Below are 20,702 nucleotides of genomic sequence, written 5' to 3'. Positions count from 1 at the left end.
GGTTCCTGCTTCCCTTTACGAGCAATCCATGTTAATGTCGCTGTGGAGGAAAGGGCTTTTTTATTTTTTATTCTGATATTCATCAGTGTGCATTGTGTCACAAGGATCCAGGGTCATCGCTCATGAAACGAGGTCCTAGTGAATTAACAGACTGTATTCTAGTAAAAATTGGTTCAGTTCCCAAAATGGCTGCCTCCATCATCATCAGCTATTTATATAGCGCCACTAATTCCGCAGCGCTGTACAGAGAACTCTTACAGTTCCTGTAGCTCACCAGAGAGTGCTGTTATCCCAGCATTAAAACAATGGTCCCCAACCTCGGAAGAAGAGACCCCAGCGTGAGATAAGAATAATAGGGTTTGCTTACTAGAAGTACATCTAATTATTGTGCTTTTTGTAGGATCTTTCTTATGGATATGAGTAGGTTCATTAATAAGTAGCGTGAGCCCGAGAGAGTCGCAGAAAGGTTTTGAGTGGAAGATATACGCTTGAAAGCCATTCATAATGAAGGTGTTGCAGTAGAATTGTTTTCATTGCGCTGGTACCCCGAGCAGTTGCTAGCTATTTAAAGGACATGCCTTCAAATGCAAAGTGTTGAGAGTACTGACCATGAACTTGTCCGTAACATAGATGGCTACACCACAGCTGCTTATTCTATCACCTCTGCTTAACGGATGTTTGGAGATATTGACTCCTTAGATTCAGATACTGGATAAAGAGATTATGTTGACAGTAGAACAACCGGTGGACATAGCATGGGTTGTATAGGGAGAACATAAAGACATACTGGTGGTATGGAATACCAGTCGTCTTTGGAGATGTAATGCGCTTGTATTGGGACACAAAACGTCCATTGAGCAAAAGGCACCATTCGGGGGGTCTACTTTGTGGAGAAGATACTCTGAAGTTTTATGAAGTGCTCTCTGATAGCTTAAAAAACCCTAAATGTCTTACTGGGGATAAATCAGCCAAGTGGTAAAACATCTTGGGGTAAATGTATCAAGCTGAGAGTTTCCAGCAGGATTGAAAGTGGAGATCTTGCCTATAGGCAACCAATCAGATTCTAGCTGTCATTTATTTAGTGCATTCCACAAAATGACAACTAGAATCTGATTGGTTGCTATAGGCGGCAGCCCCACCGGAAACTCTCAGCTTACATTTACTCCCTGATCTGAGATTTAGTTGGATAGAAATACTCCAGTAATAAGATGTCTCCCAAGTGATTGAATCACCGCTCAGTGATTAGCAACAGATGGAAAGAGTGAGTTCAAATAATATAACAAAGTCTACTGAATGAATATAAAAGTACTAAAAACTATTAGTTTCAACAAAAATCATATAAAAGTAGTATAAATACATTTAATTCATCCACTCATGATGCACAATCATATTTAAAGGTACAGATATATTCCGCTGTTACAGTTACAATCTGGTAACATAAGGGATATCTATATAATATAGGACAAATATCCGATTGTATACAATGAAGTCTTTAACTACACGTATGAATGTTGTCAAGTAGTCTCGGTACAGTTGGTAGATCACCATATCTATCTAGTTCCAAATCTTACAGTCCCTTCCTATTTAACTGCAACAGAAAGTATCACAAAGTAACTGAAATATATGAAAACATATTAATTATGGAAATATATAGAACTGTGAAAATAGAATTCTACAATAAATATTAGTGATGCAGATAGTCTTGTTGTTCATTCATTCACCAGCTACACTCAGATTCAAGGAGAACCACATATACCTGACACATTCATTCAGTCTAGCCTCTGTACAACTGTCCTCTATCTGCTCATTGAGAAATGTGTATCTTCTTTATAGAGACCTAAAGTTAGACAACTTGCTGATGGACGCCAAAGGGTTTGTGAAGATTGCAGATTTTGGGCTGTGTAAAGAAGGTGAGGTTCCGGCCCTCTTTGTGCCCCTTTGTGGTGTGGCTTTGGAAAATCGAGAAGACTCCTATTAACTTCCTTTACCTTACAGGCATGGGATATGGCGACAGGACGGGCACATTCTGCGGCACACCAGAGTTTCTGGCACCTGAAGTCCTGACCGACACATCGTATACATACGCAGTGGACTGGTGGGGACTGGGGGTGCTGATCTACGAGATGCTGGTGGGAGAGGTGAGAACGTTCAAACCTAGTAGTGATGATTGCTTGTATACAGAACCAATGGGACCCTTGGATTTACCAATGGTTTGGGTGAGTTTGCATACTAAAAGGAATAGACTGCTTGGGTGGGCTATCGTGGACCATACCCGCCACTATTAACCGCCTTGCCCCTCTCTTTCCCTTCTAGATAAGTACTGTGTTGTCTTATGCAACCGCATAGATAAGAACATTTATTAGCCGTCCGGGGCAGGTGAGGGCTTGGGTGAAGGTTAGAGAATTTATGACCTGTACGAAATTAGAGCACACTTGCCAACTCTCCCGGAATGTCCGGGAGACTCCCGAAATCCGGGTCGGACTCCCGGGAGAGCAGGCAAGTTTCCCGCATCCGGGAAATACCTGGCCAAAATAACACGATTTGCGGTAAATCGCGTCATTTTGGCCCCGCCACCTGCATCAAAACATAATTTCAGCCGCGAGGGTAGGGCCAAAATGATGCGATTAGCCACGCCCCCTGTCCGGGATCTCCTGGACTTCAGTGCCTAAAAGTAGGCAAGTATGTACTAGAGCATATTTTTTTTTTTCTAAATGTGCAACTGTAGATTTCATGTTTATTTCTTAAGTGATCTTATATTCTGTGTGGCCGTACAGCTTCTGTTCCAGATGCGTGCCAATCTTATTCCAGACAGAGTAACTACTTATGGGTGATTGTCTAAGTATCCAGTTTTTTAATATTTTGTTGACGCAGATTCTGAATTTTAAACAGGTTGACGTAGGATTTTTTTGGCACTGATTCACAAAGCATTGAGTAACATTTCACATAAAAAAAAACTATTTAATTACTAATTAGCAAACGGGCAATACATTTACTTAAATTACACAATTTGTTTGTTGACAGTGGACCACATGCTGTAATATAAAATAGCCCCTTCTCTGTGTGGTCCTGGAGCATGGTAAACAGTTTCCAGAGTCAAAACGAAGACAACAGGATTTCAAACAAGTCAGAAATATTGTTATAGAACAGTACAGACCTGCGGAAGGGCACAAGACTATTGCAAAGGCAAAAAATCTCTCCGAGCTCAGTCCGGTCCATTGTAAAGATGTTGAAGACGTGTGAAACTGCAGTCATAGTGCCGAGTATAGACAGCCACTTAAACATTGTTTCCAGACAAGAAGGGCACTTCTCGGAGAAGCTACTGTAACTGTGACATTGAAGGACATAAGTGGCTACGATGGAAAATAATGTAGATGGGTCAGTAATCTCCATGGCATTCCATGAACAGGGCCTTTGCTGAAAAAGACCCATATCCTTACCAGCAGAGTTTTTAATATGCCATGTACGAGATTTTGCTACATCTCTGCAGAAAGTCTCGAGGTTTAATGAGACTAAACTGGAACTCTTTGGGTCTGCATGTTAGAAGGCACGCCAGTTGGGTAACACCACTATCACCGTGAGGTATGGCGGTGGCAGAATCATGTTATGAGGATGCTTTTTAGTGGTAGGAACTGCCAACCTTGTCAAGTATTAAAGTAATTCTATCGTTTTTCAAATAAGCATTGCCCAAGCGATTGTATTGTGTTTCCAATGCACAAAGATTTATTTTAGCAGATGTAATAATTTAACAGTTCAATACATGATTATAATACAGTACAGTACAGCCAATACCAAAAGATACATACCGCGCTCGCTTTGCATGCGCTTCGCTGCGCTGCGCTCCTACGGGTACCAGTGAACACTAGTTCACCCTTGAATACTGTGGTCAGAGAATGACTGAGACCGGTGGGAGCACAGCTATGATTATATACATTCAGTGTTACAGAGAGAACAATGCAGATGACGTGGCTTGCTTCTATAGGTCCAGACTTCAGGTGGGTCCAGGGGGTTGCAGATCATAGGCTAGTTCAAACTAAAGAATCCAAAGGTGGGGGTCATCTCTCCAGGGGATGTGCTCCTTTCTTCCCGCCAAGACTCCAGTTACAACTAGTCCATTAGCATTTTATAGTCAGCATCATATTAAAGGTTAATTCCCTAACATCAATGACTAGAGTATGCAATGTGCGATCTCTTCGCCGAATGCACTGGACAGCTGCTGATGTAAAGGAGATTAATATGATACCAGACATTTCCATTAATCTGAACCTTAAATAACACTGAAGTGTACATATAATCTTATTATATAAACTAATAATAAACCAAATACTATCTGCTTATAAATCACTGTGGAATGGAATATATATATATATATATATATATGAAACTAAATGTTAGAGTGCGTGCGTATTTTACAGTGCGATCGCACCATGTTACGTGCAAAAAAATCTGCTATCCTCTGCCATAAAAAGTCCAACTGCGGAAAAAACAACGATTTGGGCAGCACGGTGGCTAAGTGGTTAGCACTTCTGCCTTACAGCACTGGGGTCATGAGTTCAATTCCTGACCATGGCCTTATATCTGTGTGGAGGTTGTATGTTCTCCCCGTGTTTGCGTGGGTTTCCTCCGGGTGCTCCGGTTTCATCCCAGACTCTAAAAACATACTAGTTGGTTAATTGGCTGCTATCAAATTGACCCTATCTCTCTCTCTCTTTGTTGTTTTGTTTGTGTGTGTGTGTGTGTGTGTGTGTGTGTGTGTGTGTTAGGGAATTTAGACTGTAAGCTCCAATGGGGCAGGGACTGATGTGAGTAAGTTCTCTGTACAGCGCTGCGGAATTAGTGGCGCTATATAAATAAATGAAGATGATGGTGATAGCCTGGTCAGTTCTGAATTTAACCCCATTGAAAATCTGTGAAAGATCCCAAAACTTGCTGTCTATGGCCCCTCCTCAGCTAATCAAATCCAACCTGGGCAACTTTGCAAAGAGGAACGGCAAATACTGCAAGGCATTCTAAGTCCACAGATAGGGATGTTTTGTCAGCATTGAGGAATGATCACAGCGGCCCATGGGGAAATAACTGTGTGTGTGGTCATTGACTATCATCCAGATTGTCCATTTAGCCGATGCTGGTTTTGACCAGACAGGATCACGCCATACGTGTTACAATGTGCTGCTAATTTGGTGGAAAATGACGCTTGTGACCTACAAACTCTTAAGCAGCCTCTTGCAATAGCCCAGTGTAATAATAGTTGTTCACTTTCGGGATGACAACTGTTATGCTTGACAAAGACAAAGTAAGTATTCCCTAAAGAGGTATTGGATAAAGGTGTATATAGTTATATGTTCATGAAATATTGCATTCCTCCTCCTTGGCTTGTGTGGGCACCATTAGTTGAGTGACAGCTGTGGCATTGGAGCGATCGCCCTAAATTATTATGAGAAGCTGCACAGTGGTGTTTAGTTGCACTAAACATCGATGGCCAGCGTATGGTTGCACAGGACAGTATATAGTGGCACAGTATAAGCAGCCAAAAAGACTAGATGAAGCATATGAACGGATTATACCAGGAGCCATAGGAGAGGCTGGTGGGCATGTGACATCATCATCATTTATTTATATAGCGCCACTAACTCCGCAGCGCTGTACAGAGAACTCGCTCACATCAGTCCCTGCCCCATTGGAGCTTACAGTCTAAATTCCCTAATATAGACACACACTCACACACAGACACAGACAGACATACAGGGAGACAGACAGAGACTAGGGTCAATTTTTAATAGCAGCCAATTGCAGTATGGTTTTTTTTGGAGTGTGGGAGGAAACCGGAGCACCCGGAGGAAACCCACGCAAACACAGGGAGAACATACAAACTCCACACAGATAAGGCTATGGTCGGGAATTGAACTCATGCCCCCAGTGCTGTGAGGCAGAAGTGCTAACCACTAGGCCACTGTGCTGCCCATGTGACTCTGCTTCGATCACAAGACCCTTGGAAAGGATTGGAGTTGGCTGATGCTTTGGCATTTGGGTTGGGGGTTGTGGCTGAAGGACTCCAGCTTAAATTTTTGTACTGGGAACTTGCTTAATTTATAGGTTCGTTCCCTGAAGGATCTGTAAGCCATAATTTTAGCACCATTAGACATGATTTGCATCTTTCTGCACAAACCTTGGTGCTTGCACGTATTTAATGCACCCTCTGTGTATTCTGGTTGTTCAGTGTCCGTTCCCTGGCGATGATGAAGAGGAGGTGTTTGACAGTATTGTGCATGAGGAAGTACGTTACCCCCGTTTCCTGTCCACTGAAGCCATCAACATCATCCGAAAGGTATATGGAGATCTCAAACCAAATGGCTGTGTGGGCTTAAATAATGTGATGTGCACAAATGTGCTGTAGACTATCTTTAATTTTCTAAACTGCACTAAAAAATCTACAGGTTATATCTTGATTTGTGTGCACTGCACCAGTTTTACATAAACCCTGCTGCTTAGTACATTGTGAAGGATCTAATACATTCTGTTTTTAGTTTATTACTATGTGCATTCTGACCTGACATTGGGCACTAGTGTACCTGATTTATAGAACTTTATGTTGTTACTACACAAGGTCTGTCCATTTATGTGATATCACCCACTGATGAGCGTGTATTATATATTGATATAATGTTATAGCAGTTTTTATCCTTTTTTGTTTAGTTACTGCGGAAAACACCAGAGCGCCGGTTGGGAGCTGGAGTCGGTGATGCCGAGGAGCTCAAGCCGCAGCCTTTTTATCAGGTATAATGGACAACGGCCTTTAGAACTTCACGGTAGTCCGTATTTCATTATTTAATAACTTGCCCTATGATTGGTCTGTATAAAAGCACTGTAGCGCTAGTATGACTCCTCCTCTGATTGCCTTGTCGCAGGAGATGGACTGGGAAGCCCTCTATGCTCGCAGGGTGCAGCCCCCCTTTGTCCCCGCCCTACGTGACCCTTTTGATGTCCACAACTTTGATGAAGAATTCACAGGACAGAAGCCGGTGCTGTCCCCATCGGACGATCCTCGCCACTTGACCTCTAGTGACCAGATGCTCTTCCAAGACTTTGACTTTGTCTCCAACCTCCTTCTTCCTGAGTAACAATGATAAAGTTAGTCGGACTGCCCAAGATGCTAGATGAGCCCATAGATGTTTTTGAGATATTATCTAAGGCTTTCAGCGTTATGGCTGTGGCCAGCCAGCACCAGTTTAGCATTGATATAATACACCTGATCCCTGGGTTTGTTTTCACCAGATCTACAAAACCCAGCCGTGTCCTGAGGGTACCACAACTGAACGGGCCTCTTCTGGCTATGTCATCTAATCTACCTCTGCTCCTCCTCATGTACAGGCTGCAGTAGTCTTGTCACGATGTGTCTTCACCAATGCATTCATTGTTCGGTGTCAGTCCATTAAGGTCAATGATCCACGCTCCTGTAGAACATTGGTGAACCTCTAGCTAGCCAAAGTGTCTTGTTTTGTACTACAATTTGTAGTGTTCTTCTCAAGCCAGCAAATGGCATCATGACAAGTGAAGTCTGATACAAATCAGGGAAGCATAATCCTAGTATATATGGTCACTGCACTGGTTTCCTATTAGAATAAGAAGATATTTATCTCTGCATGTGTCATGTTATTTGTAAGGTCTTGAAATAGCTAACACGTTCCCATCCCAATTGCATTTAATGCCTTATTGCACTAGTCGTGGTCCATCGTTCTCCTACCCAGTCCCCACAGTTGTTGGACATTAGAAGCAGCATAGACTAAATATGGCAGACTGATGCATGCTGGGTAACGTTTATATTTTTGTACAGACGTAGTAAAAAAAAGGAACCATCATCAAACCTGAATATCTTGTGAAGTATACTTATCTAATAGGGCTTATAGTTATATGAGGGTCGCTGTAGATGCACTTTTTTAACAATTATTGGTCAAATTAGGCCCCTGATTTATCAGTAGAGCTACGGTAAAAAGCAGAGGATTACTCCAAGCGTTGTCATAGAAACAAAACTGTTTTGAATGTTGAACTTTATTAAAAAAAAAATTTGAGTTTTGCGATGTCTACAATATATTTCATGTATAGTTTCATATTAATTGACTTTTTAATGAGCTAATTTTTTTTTTTTTCTTTTTACTAGAAGATCTCATAGTTTATAGTAAATGTTGTTTGGTGGTCTCCCGTGGGTCCGGCAGTTGCAGGTCTCTGAATTGATGGAAAACATGACTATAGGCTACGTTCTTGATAGAAGAGTTCTGCAGATTACTACCTTTCGAATACTGACAACACTGAGGACAATACTATATTTTCTTCACATGGTGATATTTTTAAAGACACCTAATGATCTAAGTAAGCCTTGTGACGAAGGAATAGGAGCTGCCGTATATTGAATTAAGAGCTCTGCATTGGCTAGCACAATATATCGCAAAACGAATTGAGCCAGACGGTATGAAATGTGTTTTCAGTTACGGATGAAAGCTCAAAAAAAAAAGAAAAGAAATATATATATATATTATATTGTAAGATATATGAAGGCAATGTAGAATGTTTTTCAATATTTGTCTGGAATTCTATGTAAAATAGTAATATAATGGTAGATGTTATGGATAAATGTGTTTTTACAGTAGCCATTTTCAATTTAATCTTCTTAAAAAGATAAATATAAAAATACTTTTTCCTTTTAAATGGCACAGAATTTGATCTAAATAAATGTTCTTTACGTATCTGCGGTCATTTTGTATGTTACCTATTTTTCATTCTCGTGTGTGTGTGTGTGTTTGTGTGTACATATTCTCACTAATATGCTAACTTTTACCTATGTTCTCTAAGCTTCCATTATGTATACTGAATTAATCATGACCGTGTACCCTCTCAATTAACTAGGTGATGTCACTGGTTCTGACAATCTGATGGGCATCACACCAATTCAGCCCCCATCATGGATACCACTCTGTGTAGGTGAACGGTCTGCTTTAAACCACCTGCTTTTAAATGTGATTAGTCCATGTCTGCGTTTAGTACTGTGCATCCGTACTTTGCCAATTAGCAGCTGCTTTAAAAATTTGGATTGTCAATCCCTCGTGTGCATTATGCTTAGGTTGTATAGTGTGGACTGACCGTTGCAGTAGCTTCTGCCATAGTGATGTCGTTCTAGCCCTAGTCCTTCACTGGCCACGCATGCCCTTGGCCTAATATCTCAGTGTGTGGGGCTCCAAAATGTGCCCAGCATTGGAAATCAACCCGATTATTATCGTGCATGTTGCTAAATGGTTTTGGAAGATGTCCACTTTTGGCCTGTCAGGTCATTTTCCAATCTCTCGAACAGAATTTATGAAATCCAGGTGAAGTCCAGTTCATCCACCATGACCGTGGCTTCAGGGGAAATTTGAGAAACCATTTAATTACCTCAGAAAAAAAATGGCAAATATACATCCATTTTTCTTATTCAATCAAGAAAAGCTTTATAAAACGGTCAGGAACTTTACAAAAGCTCAGTGCATGGTTTAGACCACATAGCCATGTAACATACGTATTCAAAGTAAGATAGATAATCTCTACCGAGGCAACTTTTAGGTGAGAGAGAAGCATGGAATGGGACACAAGTGAGCTTTGAAATTCATAAATGCCTTTCAGAACTTTTGGGAGGATAATTTAATGTTCAGAGCCAAACCCTCTTGTTTACTCACTGCTTTCTTGGAGTACAAATTAAAAGACCATGGTGTATATTCGTTGCATCATCTGTGTTTGATGTATATTAACATGGGCTCTATCACTTATTAAGCATAAAGTGAATTAGCAGAGAATGTATTTGTCTGCTTCTGCATTAATACTCCCTATATAACCGGTGTGGCTCTAGTTATCGTGGAAGGTGCAGTATATCTTGCTGTTATGTTTTGGCATTATAAAGTACAAATTGCTTGTGTGCTTCATTGAGCAATCAACACTCTACAGAAGTCCATTTCCTCCACATGTAGGGATGATGCAGCCCTTGTAACAAGTATACATCATTAAGTTATTCTTGCTGCATAAATATTAGATTAATAAGGTTAGTTCTGGGCAGAGCCAGGTCATGATTATAGGGGTTAGAGTTGTCACCTCCTCTGATCTCCACAATGCCTATCACACACACCAGCTGTACCCGAAGCCTCATTTAATCACATCATTATTGCCCTATGTTAGTGCGCTCCCCTCTTCAATAACTTAAACTTACTGTCTGGTGGTCTGAGGAACCGTTGGTCCTAGAGGCTGCTACCAATGCAGTAAGAGATGCGGGTTTTGGGACATTCTGGGTAGTGGACGGGATTTACACCTCCTGCAGTGCCAACTAATTTTAGCAGTGCTGGACCATGGTAGCTGTAACCATTTCTGACCCCTAGGCTGCCCTCTGGCAACACGGTGTTGGTCATTTCTTACAGGTGCTTTATTAAAAGGTTGTGGGGCTTGGTAAAGCCACGTCCGTATTCCGCCGTAGAGCCGTTGCCTTGATGATCATATCCAAATTGCAGCAGCGACTTCCAGCTAAGCTGTTGCCAACCTCTCTCCTGCTACAGTTGTTGCCTATATCGTTCTTGTACTGTACTGCTGTGAAACCCAACACTGGCATTTACACAACAGTAATGAAGAACAGACACCTACATCATGGAGACCCTCATCCAGGAAGATCCAGACAATTCTGTATCCCCTTTTAAAAGACAAATACAACGAGAAACCAAATAACCTGAATTGTTCTGCAGAGGAAATAAAGGGTTGAGTCAAGTCTGTATCTTCATTAAAAAGTAATATTTGTTTCACGGTACAGTTCAAATCTCTGATCTGGCTTCATACGGTGTTGTAAGTTGCTCTGAAATAGATTTGGTCCCAGGCCACGGTGCCGCCGGTGCAGAAGAAACTCCACAGGTTCCGGACAACGCCCCTGTCGAACGGGTTGGTGTCCGAGTCGCACTGCTTCAGGTAGGGGATGCGGTGGTGGGACATGAACTCCCACGTTGTGGTATTGCAGGCGATGAGATACAGTTGACTTACAAGCAGCAGACAGACCACCATGGTGAAGATGGAGATCAGGATGAAGGCCAGGAGCAAGAAGATATTAACACGCAGCCAGCCGCTCCAAGAGGTTTCAGACTGGAAGCCAGACCTAAAAGAGAACACAGTTGTCTTTGTAAAAAAGAAAAATCTAATAATTGAGAAGAAACTCATTAGGACTGGGGCAAGAAACTAAGAATCCACTCCCTGTGTGACATCTATGGGAATTATAAACAGTATTCAGAGGAGCGAGACGGATAAGGTTTAAATCACAGCTAGTAAGGTGGCCTCTTAGAATTAGACATTTTTACGATTGATACGTTAATTAAAAGTATCCATCTGTGTTTTCCAATAGACATTTTAAGTCCACTGGGGAAAAGATTTATTAATTGAAAATAACCCCACCCAAAACTAAAATATTACTGCGTTTATTTCACTACAGTAAAATCAAATACAATGTTTTACTTCCTTCAAAAAAGATACCAACTGCAGCGGGCCCATTTCAAACCAACTGGGGTGTTGTCAAAGCCACTCCCCCAGTCATCTTCCCATTCATATGAATGGAAAGCTCACTGGGAGGGGCACTGACAACACTGCTGCCTGTTTGTATCAGGTAAAGGAGAGCAGATCGCAGCTCTGTAACGTTGGGTCCTTCTGGGGGAACCCACTGTATCAGGGTAACACCAGACCAAAAAGTATAAAGAACTTTATATTTTACCTCATCTTCATGGACCCCATTCAAAACCAATAATGTATTCCTATGACTTCAGGCTCCCTAAGTGGCAATAGCTTTCCCCACTAATGGATTTTGGTCATAGTTTCTATAACAAGCCTGGTTTAAGTGATAAATATTGTGATTTTTCTTACCAGGCTAAAGAGAAAGCCCAGAATAGGACTAGAAGCTGGACAGTCAGGTACAGCATGAAGAGACAGTGGTTGTTCTCCCCAACGCAGTTCTCAATCCAGGGGCAGTGGTGATCATATCTTCGCACACAGCGCTGGCAGGATTTGCAATGCCTGGCTCTCATTGGCTGCTGTGAAATAATAGAAATAAAGTCTGTGTCTATTATATTACATTGTTCGAGGGGGCAATATGAATGTTACTTATTTTTTTGCTTCTTGGAAGATTATCAATCACCTATTTTTCCCAGTAAAAAAAGGGACTACTGGATAGAGGGATGTATGGAGGGCACAATTACTAACTAGGGAGTATTCACAAACAAAGCCTAATGCTGGCCACACACGTACCAATCTTGCCACTCAAGGTGAAGGTAGATGAACAGGATTAGCGGGGTTGCCAAATTGTCTAGATCAGGCCTGGCCAACCTGTGGCTCTCCAGGTGTGGTGAAACTACAAGACCCAGCACGCCCTGCCAGCTATCAATTGACTACCTACTGAAAAGCATGCTGGGACTTGTAGTTTCACAGCAGCTGAAGAGACACAGGTTGGCCAGGCCTGGTCTAGATCTTCTGCATTTGCCTATTTCAATGACACTGTCAAATGTTGACTACTAAATACATGTGGCTGTACTTTGACCTACTGCTGTGTTAAAGCAACCATACCAGTTTTTTTGTTTTTTTCACGGTACAGGTAACCAGCCTAGAAAAATATCTCAATCACTTCCTTTTCCTTGAAACAACAAATGTAAAAGTGTGAACATTATCTAAGCATGCTGGAATCCAGAATATGGTGGACAACCTGGTAACTACACACTTCTGCAGCAATAGATTTAACGTGCAGCCTGTGATATATTCCTATCTACACAGAAATATCTCTAAAATGTTGCGTGTGCGCATTACACGAACACACACCTACCTTTAAAAAGCAGTATCCACAGCGCCTCATCCGCACTGTGTTGGAGGTTTGTGAAATCATCTCCTGGTCTTCAGTTGTTGGAAAAGACTGATATTTATAGAAGACAATTAGTGACAGTGCTTGAATCTGAATCCTGAACGATATAAGCTAAATACAAAGTCTATCACCTTCTCATCAATGTCAGAATGCACATAGCCAGGGTCCATCAGTGATACACCAAAATACAGGGCCACGGAGCACATGACTGATAACACAAAGATGAGGGGCTGCAGATAGATCCAATTATTCTCCTGATGATAAAGATCTGAAAATAATATGTGGGGGAAAAAAAAGATGCACCATAAAACCATACAGAAGCGTCAGAGATTTGCTCAGGAAATTGCTGTCACTTAGAAATTTTTAAAAAAATGTCCCATTTTCTTTTAAATCCGTGATGGTGAGTGAGCCTTCACCTACAGCCCCAGCTTCTTCAGATGTGTTATAGCTTGTAACACTTGTTTAAAATGCCTGCTGATATATTATTACAGATCATCATCAGCTATTTATAAAGAGCCACTAATTCCACAGCCCTGTACAGAGAACTCACATCAGTCCCTGCCCCATTAGAGCTTACAGTCGAAATTCCCTAATATATACACACACAGACCGAGAGAGACTAGGGTCAATTTAATAACAATTAATTAACCTAACAGTATGTTTTTAGAGTGTGGGAGGAAACCCACGCAAACACGGGGAGAACATACAAACTCCACACAGATAAGGCCATGGTTGGGAATTGAACTCATGACCCCAGTGCTAAGAGGCAGAAGTGCTAACCACTGAGCCACTGTGCTGCCCCCAAATAGGTGTCTCTTAGGAGGGGGGGGGGGGAATTCAATTGTAAAAATCTGCGCGAGGTGCCTCTGGAACAGCTGCGACACACCTCACACGGATATTTTTTTAATTTTATTTTTTAGACATACTGCTCAGTTTTGCTTGCACCCTGTAAAAGTGCAAGCAAAAATGAGCGTTACTTTTTACCATAGTAACCGTACAAATGCTCGGCCACGATGTTCTGAGGAACATCGCCCCTTTGTTTAAATGTATTGCTTTAAATTATTACTGAGATTATGGGTAGTTTTCCACCCCTGAAGTGTATCAGGTTGCTTACTGCTATTCTAAACTGAGTACCGTATATACTCGAGTATAAGTCGACCTGAATATAAGCCGAGGCACCTAATTTTACCAAAAAAAAGTGGGAAAACTTATTGACTCGAGTATAAGCCTAGGGTGGGAAATGCAGCAGCTACTGGTAAATTTCAAAAATAAAAATATTGGGGGGTGGCTTCTATGCATTAGGTAAATACATATACAGCTATTATTACCTAATGAGGGGAGACAGAGAGAGAGAGACAGAGAGATTGATTAACCTACTAGTATGTTGCCACAGGGAAGAGAAAAAAATAATTATTCCTTTACAGCACTGGCTAACCAGTCAGTAAGTTCTAGCACGTCAGTGTTACTACAAACTACTGTACATCTCCCTGACCTGCAGCTACATTACATTTTCTCTTTTGGACTGAAGACTATTCTGGTGTGTACAGAGCAAAGGAAAGATTAGAAAGCTATAACTGTTTAAGATTTAGTTTTGCACTTTATATAAAGTAATATTATACATTTTGCACATTCCAGCCTCCCTACAGCCACTGCAAGCGCAAAGATTGTTGCAAAATAAAAAAAAAAAAATGTTTCAAGAAATGAAAACATTCAGCAATCAATAGAGCCCACACATCAGAAGGAATAGCAGTGACAATGAAAATGTCCATATTTAAATATAAATGGACTTCTGTGGTTGAAACCTATGTGGATATGATGAAGTGTTAAGCAGACATGATTCATTTATTTAAGTGTCCTGTTTGAAAGCCAGACATGAGATTTTCAACGGGCAAGAATAGATTTACCAGATACTTGTGTGCGTTTGCCGAGCACTACCTATCATGGCAGACTAAATGGATGTTGGAGAACATTGTTACTTGTGTCATATCTGCCAGAAACATGCCAATGAAAATCCCTCCTTGATGTGTACATGGCTGGAACACGCGTCTACTAATCGTACTGGGTCATGAATGTCACCCTATAGTGCTCACTCAAAGGCTCACTCAGTCTAGTCTGACAAATCCATAACAGTTATTAATCTTCAGTACAATATATTAGGAATGTTCAGCCTTTTACTTACTTACCTGGTCTCCGGTCCCTCAGCTCTTTACTTCCGCAGTGGAACACATGTGCGTTCCAATGACAGGAAGTTCGGCATTTGGAACGCAAACGTTACAAATGCCGAACTTCCTGTCATTGGAACGCACATGCGTTCCACTGCGGAAGTAAAGAGCTGAGGGACCGGAGACCAGGTAAGTTCACTCGTGTATAAGCCGAGGGGGGACTTTTTCAGCATAAAAAAATGTGCTGAAAAAGTCGGCTTATACACGAGTATATACGGTAAGTAAATATTTTGGTGAGAGTAATAAAATAGTAGTATGACCTTGTTCAGCAGCTATGGCATGTTGGGAATATTACTTGTATTGGGGGGTTCATAGCTACCAACCTCACCCCTCACATCACAGCTTGATAATGCTAATTTTTCTGGTTTTCCTACTTGTTTTCCCCATTTGAAACAACCAGGAATAAATTCTTTTAACATATATAACTGAATTCAGTCCATGGGGGAAAAAGGGGGAAAAAATAAAACTTAGTATTATCATACAGTGAGAAAATATCCAGATATGCAGGTATTTTAGGGGGGTGATCAGATACTTGCCGGTGTCATGGAGGAACAGCATCGCTGTTACCCCCCAGGTCAGCACCGTGTGCACCGCCCTAACCAGAAGTCCGGTACCGAACACACCACGGAACATGGCAGCCCCGAGACCCCGGCATCTGCCCTCTCCTTCTCCCCGGAGGCCTCAGCAGCCAACCCGGAAACTCGGCGCCGACCGTGAAACGCAAGAAGCCTATTAACACAGCACATTTCTTGAATAGATCTGCAAACGCCCCCAAAACGCCGTGAAGCAACGCCCCCAAAACGCCGTGAAGCAACGCCCCCGTTCTAAACGGCAAAGCCCACAGAGTTGATGGCAACGCCCTCAGAACGCTTGGTCCGCCCGCCCTCCCTCCCACAGACAATGACATTGAATGGGAAGATCTGCGGTGTGGAGAGAGGGAGAGAGGAAGCCACATTGGGGGGAGATTGGATGTCGGCAATGTCTCCGAGCCCGGCGTGTTGTGTAACGGACTGCATTGTATTTATAGCCGTCCGCCGTGTGTAGCTATTCAGGGGGCGTTGCCATTCCGTCTGGTGCGTTATCAGTCATTTTGGAGGCGTTGCCTTACGCCGTTTTAGGGAATGTCAGGCGTCCTATAATAAACTAAAGCAGCGAGATCTGCACATGGAAGGACAGTGTGTGTGTGATCTCAGCTTCATCCCAGCCAGCTGGCCCTGGGGCCCCAGGGCGGTGATGTGCAAGGTGTGTGGGTTACAGGTTGCTGCCAGCAAAGACAAGGAGTTTATCCCCAGCCCCCTCTCTCTGTCCCACGATAACACGATGGTGACTCAAGGGGGGGGAATCAATTCACTGCAGGTTTTTTTCCCCCGCCAGGTTACAAAAAATACCCGCATGGGGTTTGACCTGCTGACACAACCGTTTTTAGCTACCACCGCGTAAAAAAAGATGCAATTCAATTCTATGGGGCGTATTCAATTGTTCCTCCGGCCGCCGGAAAAACGAGCGCTCTAAAACTATTACCGTTTATACGGTAATTACTCGCTGCATTTCATGCTGCAAGATGAAATTCAGCGAGTAAACTACCGTATTAACGTTTTTTGCGCGCAATATTACCGTATAAATGGTAAAAGTTTTAAAGCACTCGTTTTTCCTGCGGCCGGAGGAACAATTGAATACCCCCCTAAAACAGGTAAGCCAGCCCCGGCGTGTCAGTCATTGGTGCTTGCAAATTTTTGGGGAGTGAAGTGGAGGGTTTAACACGGTCATCTATAATAAAAGAAATGCATCGGCATACATTTTATTGCATTACACAACCTTTCTATTTTATAAAACCTACCTACAGTACTTTTTTTCACTGTATTTAATTACCATGACAAAACACATTAGTACATACATATTAATATATATAACATACACAAATATATTAATTAGTGATTAGTGTGTGTATTATTTTTTTTAAATTTTTACATGAGTTTTGTAAAAGTAAATCACCTTTTTCATGTTATGCAATACTGATAAACATAGTTTATCTTTTTTTTTTTTACATTATTTCATGATTTCAAATAGTTTTCTTATGTTTTTAATTTTTTTTACAGCCATGAGAGGTGCGAGATAAAACTGGAGAGTTGACAGTTTACTGCGCCGCGTTAAAAAACAACTGAATTGCTTTTAACGCTTGTCCCTCCCTATACTTTCTATGGATTTTCTACTTGTACACGCGATAAGACCACTTGTGCAAAAAAAACCGCTGCGTTAAAAATTTAATTAAATATCGGGTAAAGTAAACCCGCTCTAAAATGAGTGAAAACCGTGTTAAAATGACTTATCACGCTGTTAATAAAAATCCGTGGTCAATTCAATTCCCCCCTAAGGGACTGGAAGGTAGCGGTGCTTGGGGAGCCAGGGCCACATGGGAGATGCCTATTGTGAGAAGTGCTGTCCCACTGGAGTAGAGGCGGAACCAGCTAGCTGTGGGCCTGGGTGCAGGGAAGCGGGGTGGAGGGAACCGGCGCTCACAGCTCACTAGTTTCCCATGCTACTGCCTCCATTATCCACATGGGTCCGGTGCACCGCACCTGCTGCACCAATAGTAGTTCCGCCACTGCACTGGAGGTGTGGTTATCAGTGTGTGATCAGCACCATGGAGGGCATAGCTTGCACTGCCCTCCAACCACCTACAGCTCTCTTTCATCCTCCCTTATATAAAGAGTGCACCACTAACTTGATCACACAGCATGTATGTAATGTGAAGAGTAGAAATACGTCCCAGCTGTCCCTCATGCCGGGACAAGCTCCTGGCTGATCAGGATAGTCCATAGTTGCCTACTCTTCCAGAATGTCAGGAAGACTCTTGGAATGCCAAAACCAGAAGTTGGCAAGTATTGGATAGTCGCCTATAATCAGGACTATCCTGATGAAATGGGGACAGTTGAAAGGCAAATATTTGTTATTTTATTGACCATTGAAGACAAAAATGCAAACAATGGTTGATTATTTTTATTTATAAAGTGCTTTAACAGAAACATAAATGAAAAATTATAATTTTCAGGTTTTTAACTAAACAAAGTACAGGGCACTAAAAACATAAGAAAAAAATGAAACTTGAATCTATGTATAAATATATATAAATACACTGTCTATTATATGTATCTATATTAATCCTAATATAAAAACATTCAGTCCCCTTTATTAGTTATACCGGAACACCTGCTAGTTAATGCAAATATGTAATCAGCCAATCATGTGGCAGAAACTCAAGGCATAAAAGCCTGCAGAGATCAGGGGGTCATCTGCTACCCGGGCCGGTCCTATAGTGGGCTACCTTGGGCTGGGTCACCTGCATTTTTTTCCTTTAAAATGGTCCTAATAGGCTACTGAGTCGAGTCTTCCCTCTGGGCTAAAATTCACCAGCCCTCCTCTGACAGACATGGTCAAAAATTACAGTTGTAGCTCAGACCAAACACCAGAATGGCTCTGTAGACTTGTGTCCTGATTCTCTGTTCATAACTAATGGTGGAGCCTCTGGTTTGAACCCCACGAGAGATGTCTTTTAACTACCTTGTCTGATGCACCAGGATGAATTATGACACTGAGGAGGATCACTTACATAAGCTTAAGCTGGCTCAGAGGACTAGTACCCTGGTTCTTGGCTTGTAGAGATGATTGAAGTCTTAGTTCAAATCCACATACAGCTTTAGATTTTGTACCTTGGACTTTACACCTGATTTGTTGAAGACATTGAGAAAATTCTCCCCCCACTTGCTTAGACCATATGATGGCTCAGAGGACTAGTAGCCTGATGCTCTCCTGTTGTTACATTAGATGGCAGAGGTCCTGGTTCAAATCCCCCCTTGGTGCACCTGGTTGGTTCATTGAGAAGAGTCTTCCTACTTACCTGAAGGACTGTCTGTCTTTAGTCACATTAAGGGCATAAGTTAGTAGACACACAAGCAGTAAAGTGTTGTTCAACTGACAGCAGAGTTCCTAACAATGTTGAGAAAAGAGTAGTCAAGTTAAGTTAATAATGTAAGAAAAGAGTTCTCTTTTCATACATTGACTGTTGTACTTTTACATACAACAGCCAAGTATATTAAAGAATGCTAGACAAACAAGTTAACATATCATCAGGAGAGAACCCTATAACCAGCCCCAGACCAGGCTAATGACTTAGGAAAGACCATCAAGCCTGTCTGGGGATTCAAACCGGGATCTCCAGCATCATAGTCAACAACTTGCCTCCTAGTCAACTGAGCCAGTACATGATGTAAGCAGCAGTGAGACTTTTATCCTTACCATCAAGGGGCCTGGAGCAAAATCAAAGGAGGTGCAAATGTTACCTGGTTGGGGATTCAAACAAGGAAATCCATATACACTGTAACCAGATCATGTAGCTACTGCACCACCAAGCTAGAACATTGGTTGAAGATATGGAGAGACTTTTATCATGGACTTCATCAAACCTGAAGTGACATTCAATTTACTAAAATTAAACCAGCCAGGGGATTCAAACCAGAGCCTCCTCTATCACTGCCAGTAAAGAACCTGGTTACTAGCCCGCTGAGCTATTCCCTTCATTAAGTAAGTCAAGAGACTTTTCTCACAGTCTTCAGTCAGTAAATTTGTATCAGGAATGGGCCATGTTCCAGGCTGGGTGATGACATTGAACATAATCTCCCCAACAATGTTTATCAAACAAGGTGGCTCCATAGACTTGTGTCCAGATTCTCTGTTCATAACTAATGGTGGAGACTCTGGTTCAAACCTCAAGAAAGATTTCTTTTAACTACATTGCCTGGTGCACCAGGATAAATTATGATACTGTGGAAAAATCACTTACATAACCTTAAGCTGGGTCAGAGGTCTAGTAGCCTGGTTCTCTGTTTATAGAGATGATTGAAGTCTTAGTTCAAATCCACAAACAGCTGTAGCTTTTGTACCTTGGATTTTACACCTCGCTTGTTGAAGACATTAAGAAAAGTCTCCTCACTTACTTAGACCATATGATGGCTCAGATGACTAGTAGCCAAGTGCTCTCTTATCATTACATGGCTGTGGTGCTGGTTCAAATTTCCCTTTGTACATTGGTTGTTGTACATGGCTAATTCATGACATTGAGAAGAGTCTTCCTACTTACATGAAGGATGGTCTGTCTTTAATCACATTGATGTGCATAAGTTAGTGTGCAAGCAGTAAAGTGTTCAACTTACAGCAGAGTTCCTATCAATGTTGAGAAAAGAGTAATCTAGTAGGAAGTTAACAATGTGAGAAAAGAGTTCTTCTTTTCATACATTGACTGTTGTACTTTTACATACAACAGCCAAGTATATTAAAGAATGCTAGACAAACAAGTTAACATATCATCAGGAGAGAACCCTATAACCAGCCCCAGACCAGGCTAATGACTTAGGAAAGACCATCAAGCCTGTCTGGGGATTCAAACCAGGATCTCCAGCATCATAGTCAACAACTTGCCTACTAGTCAACTGAGCCAGTACATGATGTAAGCAGCAGTGAGACTCTTATCATTACCATCAAGGGGCCTGGATCAAAATCAAAGGAGGTGCAAATGTTACCTGGTTGGGGATTCAAACAAG

The 20,702-nt window shown here is 41.8% G+C and overlaps 2 protein-coding genes across 6 annotated transcripts in view; one reads left to right on the top strand and one right to left on the bottom strand.

The window, feature by feature from the left end:
• Positions 1 to 8,720, top strand: part of PKN3 (protein kinase N3) — a 23,094-nt gene extending 14,374 nt beyond the window's left edge. For 2 of the 3 annotated variants that reach the window (XM_075185141.1, XM_075185139.1), the window contains exons 17-21: positions 1,834 to 1,910; positions 1,996 to 2,138; positions 6,215 to 6,322; positions 6,691 to 6,771; positions 6,903 to 8,720. In XM_075185141.1, coding sequence (XP_075041242.1) covers positions 1,834 to 1,910; positions 1,996 to 2,138; positions 6,215 to 6,322; positions 6,691 to 6,771; positions 6,903 to 7,115 — 622 coding nt within the window. In that variant the 3' untranslated portion in view covers positions 7,116 to 8,720. The remainder of the gene's footprint in view (positions 1 to 1,833; positions 1,911 to 1,995; positions 2,139 to 6,214; positions 6,323 to 6,690; positions 6,772 to 6,902) is intronic. The other variant, XM_075185140.1, reaches the window with a different exon arrangement.
• ZDHHC12 (zDHHC palmitoyltransferase 12) overlaps positions 8,055 to 20,702 on the bottom strand; it is a 26,119-nt gene continuing 13,471 nt past the window's right edge. The window contains exons 1-6 of one of the 3 annotated variants that reach the window (XR_012678961.1): positions 15,645 to 15,980; positions 13,018 to 13,154; positions 12,851 to 12,937; positions 11,902 to 12,068; positions 10,730 to 11,146; positions 8,055 to 8,490 (exon numbers count right to left, since the gene is read on the bottom strand). Coding sequence is in view for 2 of the 3 variants with exons in the window: in XM_075185144.1 (XP_075041245.1) it covers positions 10,831 to 11,146; positions 11,902 to 12,068; positions 12,851 to 12,937; positions 13,018 to 13,154; positions 15,645 to 15,741 (804 nt within the window). In the remaining variant the exon portion in view is untranslated. Of the gene's footprint in view, positions 8,491 to 9,447; positions 11,147 to 11,901; positions 12,069 to 12,850; positions 12,938 to 13,017; positions 13,155 to 15,644; positions 15,981 to 20,702 lie in introns of those variants that run through there. The other 2 variants (XM_075185144.1, XM_075185145.1) reach the window with 2 other exon arrangements.

This window comes from Mixophyes fleayi, chromosome 9 (genome assembly GCF_038048845.1).
Source record: "Mixophyes fleayi isolate aMixFle1 chromosome 9, aMixFle1.hap1, whole genome shotgun sequence".
Classification (NCBI taxonomy): Eukaryota; Metazoa; Chordata; class Amphibia; order Anura; family Limnodynastidae; genus Mixophyes; species Mixophyes fleayi.
The sequence above is the reverse complement of the archived record's forward strand: the minus strand, read 5'-3'. Positions and strand labels throughout refer to the sequence as shown.